Raw genomic sequence first — 7,501 nt, 5'->3', positions numbered from 1 at the left:
TTCTCGACTTCCCTAAGTATAGATACTGAGACTGCTTTCTTCCACGGAAAAATTTTCTGCGTAAGTTGTTAATTATTTTTTCTATTTTATCGCCTATAAAATACAGTTACTAATGAATATTCTATTAATTCAGTTTAAAAAATCAAAATTTCAAGTTCCGTCTTCTTCATTTATATTTTTTGCACTTTACTTTTTTACACTTTTGTCCACGCATGGCGGTCTGTCCCTACACAAAAATTGTGTTGCCCTAACATCTAGCGTATCCTAAACTTGTTTACACAGTATTTCATCATATTTTTGACATTATTAATAACACTGCCATAAAAAAATTATGATTAAATATCTTTTTGAATATGGTAGAAAATGCTGTTTAGTTTTCAATGATGAATAGTTATTTAAATGTAGAAAGTTTCACCAGTTTAATAAAATCACGACTATTATCAAAGGTTACAGTATTTATAATCGAAAGTCGATCGATTTGCTTTCAAATCAAATGTATTAACCCAAACTTTTAACATTTCAACAAAATAAAACAATCGAACGACCCAGGTTCCAATCTCGCCAGTGGCAATACCTTTTTTTTTCTCTTTTTATCTGCCCCATTTCATTACCTTTCAAAAAAATGTACCAGATGTTTCGATGATCATGCGTAATACATAAATAGTGAAATTAATATTACCATTATATAACAATATAAATTAATCAAATATCACTTTCAACTCGAAAATGTGAAGGTGAAATTGTCGCTGTCAATTAAATGAAAAATTTACGATTTGATGTTAATTTTAAAACAAAGTGTTATTAATTGTCGAAATATTTATGAGATTTTACAAAGCAAATGTTTTGTTTCTAAGGCAAATCACAAACTTGCTTCCTATTAATGTGTTAGTCACACTGCAACTGATACCTATGCACAATCATCGGATGACGATAGTTATAATACGTATATAACATAAAAAAAGCGTGGATTCAAAACAAAAAGAAATAATGTTATTAGCATTTTAATTAAAAACATTAATTAATATTCAACTGTAATAGCGCACACGCTGGTATGGAAATTAGGAAGAAACTTAATTAATCCACGTGGCATTATATAAGTACGTGGGTAATTAAATGTCAAAAAAATGCTACTTATTTTTTATATAGTAAATAGCTATATTAATTCAAAATGAAGCTATCTATTTAAGTACTAGGTAATATATCAATTAAAATGCAAAAACTTTTCTGTGAAAAGATATACACACAAAACAGTTGCCAATATTTCAAAAAACGTCACCAATTATTTTAAAAATAATTATTAGTTATGAATGTAATTATCTAAATGGGTTACACGTTTACAGTAGGCAAACAAATCTGAAAAAATAAGATCCGCCATACAATAAGCAATAATTTTTATTGCAACTGTCAATATGTGATAAATTCACCATATTTATATTTAAATAAAAACCAATTCTACAGGAACAGAATGGCGTACGTAGTATGCAGCTTTTTTTATGCGCCAAATGGAGTAATCCGAGGCAAGTTAACGTAAAAGAAGACTAATACATATCTAATAGTTATCCCTACGAAAAGGAAAAGTAATAATTAAAAAAAAAAAACACTTACCACTTGCTGTTGCATCATGACTTGTTGCTTGGCAAGCATGGCCTGTTGATCTTGAGGCGCGAACTGCGATATGGGATCGTAGGGGGGCGGCGGCATCATGAGCGGCACTAGCGGCGGCTGCAAATTCATCGCGGCCAGGGCGTTGAGTCCTAACGGCAGTCCCATTCCCATCATCTGCATCATCGGGTTAAAGTTCAACTGTTGTTGCAATTGCATCACGTTCAAAGCGGCCTGCATCTCGGACATTTGCTGTGCGAGTGCCATAGGATTTTGGGCCATGCTTTGAGCTATGATCGCCTGTATGTTGGACGGGACCGACGCCGAATCGGTGCTACTGGCCGACGGCGTCGTCGAAGACGTGGGCGTCGACGGTGCTGTCGTGGTAACGGCGCCCGCTTCGGCCGACGGTATCGTGGACGTCGTGGTCGTGGATTCTTTGATGTTGTCGTCCCCATCTTTTTCGGGGTCGGGATCTTCGCCGCCGACGGACGTGGTGGTAGGCACATGGGTAGTAGACGAGGTTGCAGCGGTCACGACCACGGATTTCTTTTCGTATTCGGTTTTGAACTGTTGAGCATACTTTTCTAAGAATTCTAGCGGCACTAAATCTTTATGTACTTCTTCACAGTGAGACTTTAACACCCAAACACTAGAGAATTCTTTATTGCAATGTTGGCACGTAGATCTACTTACTTCTGGCAGGCCGCTGGCGTTGTTATCGGTTGAGGGTTCCTCCTCGGACTTCGCTCCTGCTGCCGCTGTCGGCTCGATCGCTACAACGTCACCGTGGATCGACGAAGACGACGGCGGACTAATGCAACTGCCGCTGGACGACAACTGTTTCTCTTCGTTTAACTGACGCTGACGACGCTGATGGCTCTCATTGTATTGCATGACCAAGTCGAAACCGAAACTTTCCAGCAGCTGCTTGTACATGTACGAGCCCGACTTTTTCGGCAAATTCAGTCTGTTCAGTAATTCTTGTTGATGCTGCCCTTCGCTAGACATCGACGGCGGCGGAGGACTTTTGGCCTGGCCGGGCTCTTGTGACGCTTGAAAGATGGCCATGGGTGCAGCGAACGTGTTGGTGCAGCACTGCTGTTGGTGCGTACACAACTGGTCGGTCGACGCGAATAATGCGCCGCATTTTGAACAGCTCATCATCCCCTGTTGTTGTTGTTGTTGGCTACCTGTGCCAGGTGACGGAGGGGTAGGAGATAATTTTTCCCCACCACTGCCGCCGATACAGGGTGCGGGACTGGTCTGGTGCGGAGACTGCATGGCTTCGGGTTGTTCTATTAACGGCTTAGACAGGTCAATCTGGCCCGATAATGCCAAATCTTGTAATTTGCTGGCTCTGGTCTGATGTAAAACGCTACGCATGTGTATGTCCAAAGTACTGCCCTGCGTGTAAGCTACTTTGCATATGTTACATTTGTACCTTTTCTTATCGTCTTCGTCCGAGGACGTACTCTTCGGTGTTAACGATAAATTTTGCGTTTGGCTGCTAATGATAGGACTGACTGGTTGATTGTTATTATTGTTCTGTTGTTGTTGTTCCTGCATGGCTCGTTTTAGTTTGTGCAAATGGCTTACCGAATTGTAATGCACGAGCAGTATGTTTTTCTGCGTGAAACTCTCTTTACACACGTCGCACTTGTACGGCCGGTTGGGGTCCAGGTATTTCTCCATGGGGTAGCTTAGTTTCTCACCTTTGCGATGTAAAAGGGTTTTATTATGGGCGGTCAAGTAATTTTGCCTGGTGAAGGCCACCTTGCATCGGTGGCATTTGTACTTTCTGTTAGGGTCATTGTAACTGTCCTCCGCCATCGCCTGACTGTTCAGGTAATCTTCCAAGAATTGTTGGTCTTTGTACACGATGCTGTCGTCCGAATTTTCGCCGTCGTTCTGGTTATTGTCTTCCTGACTGGTGTTCAATTCTTTGCTATCGTCGCAATCTAGAGGTTCGATTTCGTCGTTACGAAGCGACTCTTTTCGTAGGATGTCGTTGGTCGAGCTGTCTAGCACCTGGCCCTGCAGACCCGCCAAAAGAAGCGGATTATTCATCAGACTTTGCTTGTATGCGATCAATTCCTCGTCCGTTAATTCCGAATGGACACTTTCGACATGTTTATGTAACGCGACAACCGAACGAAAACTGCGCCCGCACAATACGCACTTGGTTGCGTCCCGTATAAGATGATATTGCGAGTGTAACTGTAATTTTTCTAAGGTTTTGAACGCGAGCGAGCACTGATTGCATCGATACTTGTACACGTGCTTCTCCGAGACAGACATTTGCGTGATGGAGTTTTTCGCGTGAACTTCCCTGAAGTGCATTTGTAACGTATGGGCGGTTGGAAAAAACTGGTTGCAGCCCTTCTTCCAGCACATGTAACCCGGTCCACTCGGGGTCTGTTTGATTTCTAAATGACCCGTTTCGTTTTGATGGCAGCACAGCTCGTCGATGTTTTTGAAATTCTTCGAACATGTTCCACACTTCTCGACTTCCGGATCGGTATTTTCGTCACTATTAGGCGATAATACTTCTTGTACGTCGTCCATATTGACGTCGCCTTTATCCAATTTATTCGAGTCTTTCGATGCGACTGAATTCGGTGAGATCATTTGGTTCGGAGGAGTTTGTATTTGGTTATTTCCGGTTTGGTTAGGCGTGGATGTCCGCGAGACTTGATTGAGCCAATGACTCTGGTCCACTAACATTAAAAGTCTCTGGAGACCCTCGCTGTTAACAGAATGAATCTGCATCACGTGTCTTTCTAAAACTGGACGATCTTTAAATTGGTCTTGACAAAGTGGACAATGGTAAACCACCACTTCCGATGAGGAACTATTTTCGCTGTGCTGCGCTATTATATGGGCCTGTATTCGCATTTCCGAATCGCTTGTGTAATTGCAATAAGGACACATCTGTACCGGCGAGTCCGATTCTGTCGTTTGACTCGCGTTCAATTCTTCGACATCTTCCAGCGGCTCAGTTTTTAACGATTCGTTCGATTGTTCTTGTTTTAAGTCCGAGGAATTCGTACTATCTCTTCGTTCTATTTATATAAACGATAAAAAATTCGTAAAAAGATACCTAATTATGACAAATACATATACAATAGATAATACAAGGATACGTACGAATTCGGTATGTTTGAAAATCGAAAAATCAGGTTAGTCATGAACGCTGTTCTGCACCTACCCGACATAGGTAACGTATTTTAATTAATAATTATAGTTTTTTTCTACAAAAAATAAGCAAAAAAGTAATTAGCAATTTAAACGGAGCATTAGAAAAAACTTAACAAAACGATAACGTAATTACTTACATTTTATTAATATTAATTGAATCGCAACACTCGACTAATTTTAGTTAATTATAAACTTGTAAAGTGGATAATTATGTTTATAACGATTGACTAATAAATCATTATTCCAACAAGGTTAGTCAATCACAACGTGCAACAGTTTCAGTACCTAAAAGAATTTCTCTTCCTTTATGACCAGATTATAATTAATTTAATGTCCATGAAATGAAGAAAAAGACATAATAAAAATTAATTAAAACTGAATTGTAAAAACCGGCAAATAAAAAACGAAAATTCCCAAAATACAAACATTTTTTTAATCGGTTGGTAAAGAATACTGCCTTCCACATTATATTGATTACAATTGATATTAGAAAATGGAAATAATGAATCGAACAAGTGAATAAGTATCAAAAATGTAATAAATTTATATTATTAATACGTTTATTTAAAAAGGAGGAATTAAGAAAGATGTTAATAATTTGTGCAGAATTTTTGGAAAAATGCGTTAAATATGTTACCGGAAATATATGAAATCTACTCATTGTATACAATTCCTAGGAAATGTATAGAATTCCGAAGCTATTTAGGAAATCTATAAAATATTGATTCATAAATTTTTTAATACATACATATCCTGGAAAATGTATACATTTCCTAGGAATTGTATGAAATTACGATATTATACTAGGAAATGTATAAAACTAATATTTTTGAATGTAATACATTTTCGATTGCTATTTAGGAAATGCATAAATTTCCTAGGAAACATATCTAATATAATTTATTTCACACATTTACGGGCGATTTTAAGAATTATATACACATCTTAGGAATTTTATACAATGACGAATTGCACACATTTCCGTTAACATATATACTAATTAATAATGGTAAAAAGACATTGTTTCGCAAATGTACTTGTTTTTTTAGAATAAATTATTCGAGTTCTTACTTTCAAGATGCAGTTTAAAAAGGTACTTCATCTTGTGCACATATTATATTTTTCTTTACAATAGAAATTTACTATAATTAGACACTCCGTTGGGTACTTAGTGAGGATAATGTCAATTTAAGGTCGCAATTCTGATAAAGGTAAAATTACCGGGCTCTCCAATTTAAAATATCGGACTTATGTTAGTAGGCGTACTACCCAAACCTTTATGCTTATTTACAGGTATCTGGTTAATTTACATAAAGGCTATCTTCAAAAAGGTAATAAGAACTTAAACAAAAGATTCAATTTGATTTACCAAACATCTCAACCTGTTGTTGTTACTATATTCTTGTTGGAAAATCCGGCACCAACCACCTACCAATAAATAATTACTGCTATCTTTTGTTGTATGGAACACAACGGTTGTAATTACTTGAAGATGGGGCGGTTGGTTTTCGGAGTAACGGTACATATATTCAGTCTCCAGCTTTCACCAAAAATACATATACAAATAACGATTGAATTTAACAATCTTTTGTTCGAAGAAAGCTAGAGGCGAAAAATATGATCCTGTAGGCCCTACCATCAACATACGATAAATATCCCTTCATTAAAAAACATTATAATAAGCTTACGTATTATAATTATTATTGTATGGAGCATATGGCAAGGCTCTAACTGTTTACCTGAGGGTGTTATAAAACCCACAATTTTCGAACATACCGTCATTACACGCACTTCTATAATGTAGTCTGTAGTATCGTTTTTGTTAGACTCGCACGTATCCATTGTACTTCCGCCGCTAAACTTGAAAGCCTTTCTTTTATTTACTTTGAAGGGTACAATTACTGTTTAATTTTGCATGTACATGCTTATTTATTGCGAAGTGGTAAAACTACTGCTACATAATAATTTGCTTTCAAACGTAACGCATACTGATTGGAGAATAAAATACCTACTATTACAAACAGTTTCCATTGTCAAAATTGAAGAAAGGAAAAAGGCATATATATTTATTTACATAATACGAATTTTAAATTTATTCGTAAGTCATTAAAGTTTCTTTTGTTATAAGTACTTAGCTAATATGAAGAAATTTTATTTCTTGTTTTTCGAATTAAAATTTAAACTTGTTTAAACATACATACAATTTGGACATCTTTTAGAAGTGAGTTAGTTTAATTTGAAATATTATTCTGAAAATTCATTTTTGAATTTTCAACCCACTACACACTACCTCAAATTAATAAGGAAAAATTGTTCAAAAATGAATTTTCAGAATAATATTTCATATTAAACTTGTTTAATTTTTCTTACAAAAATTAGTAAGCCGGAACACAGATGTATTTCATCAAAGAATTTTTCATTAATTATAAGATCTATCATTTTATAATTCCCTTTAAGTACATAAGTATTGTACATCTGTATGCTTTTATTAAAATGTAGGTATAAATTAATTTTTATCTAGTGTAAGTATCTTTAATTGGATATATCAAATTGTGGGGCACTCTGTTACGGTGATTTAATAAAGTATCAAAAAAAAAATTCTAGCACCCAAATAATCTAACAAATTAGAAATTATTGTTAATTTGGTAAAAAAGTGAAAACACTAGTTTTGACTGTGTTTATTATATAATTCAAGTAT

General features: G+C 36.2%; 1 protein-coding gene across 10 annotated transcripts in view; it reads right to left on the bottom strand.

Moving 5' to 3' along the window:
* LOC108739418 (zinc finger homeobox protein 3) overlaps positions 1–7,501 on the bottom strand; it is a 339,092-nt gene that overhangs the window by 95,019 nt on the left and 236,572 nt on the right. For 9 of the 10 annotated variants that reach the window (XM_018473313.2, XM_018473315.2, XM_018473312.2 and 6 more), the window contains one exon: positions 1,606–4,667. In XM_018473313.2, coding sequence (XP_018328815.1) covers positions 1,606–4,667 — 3,062 coding nt within the window. The remainder of the gene's footprint in view (positions 1–1,605; positions 4,668–7,501) is intronic. The other variant, XM_018473318.2, reaches the window with a different exon arrangement.

This window comes from Agrilus planipennis, unplaced genomic scaffold (assembly GCF_000699045.2).
Source record: "Agrilus planipennis isolate EAB-ADULT unplaced genomic scaffold, Apla_2.0 scaffold169, whole genome shotgun sequence".
Classification (NCBI taxonomy): domain Eukaryota; kingdom Metazoa; phylum Arthropoda; class Insecta; order Coleoptera; family Buprestidae; genus Agrilus; species Agrilus planipennis.
This window is presented reverse-complemented; position numbering and strand designations above follow the sequence as displayed.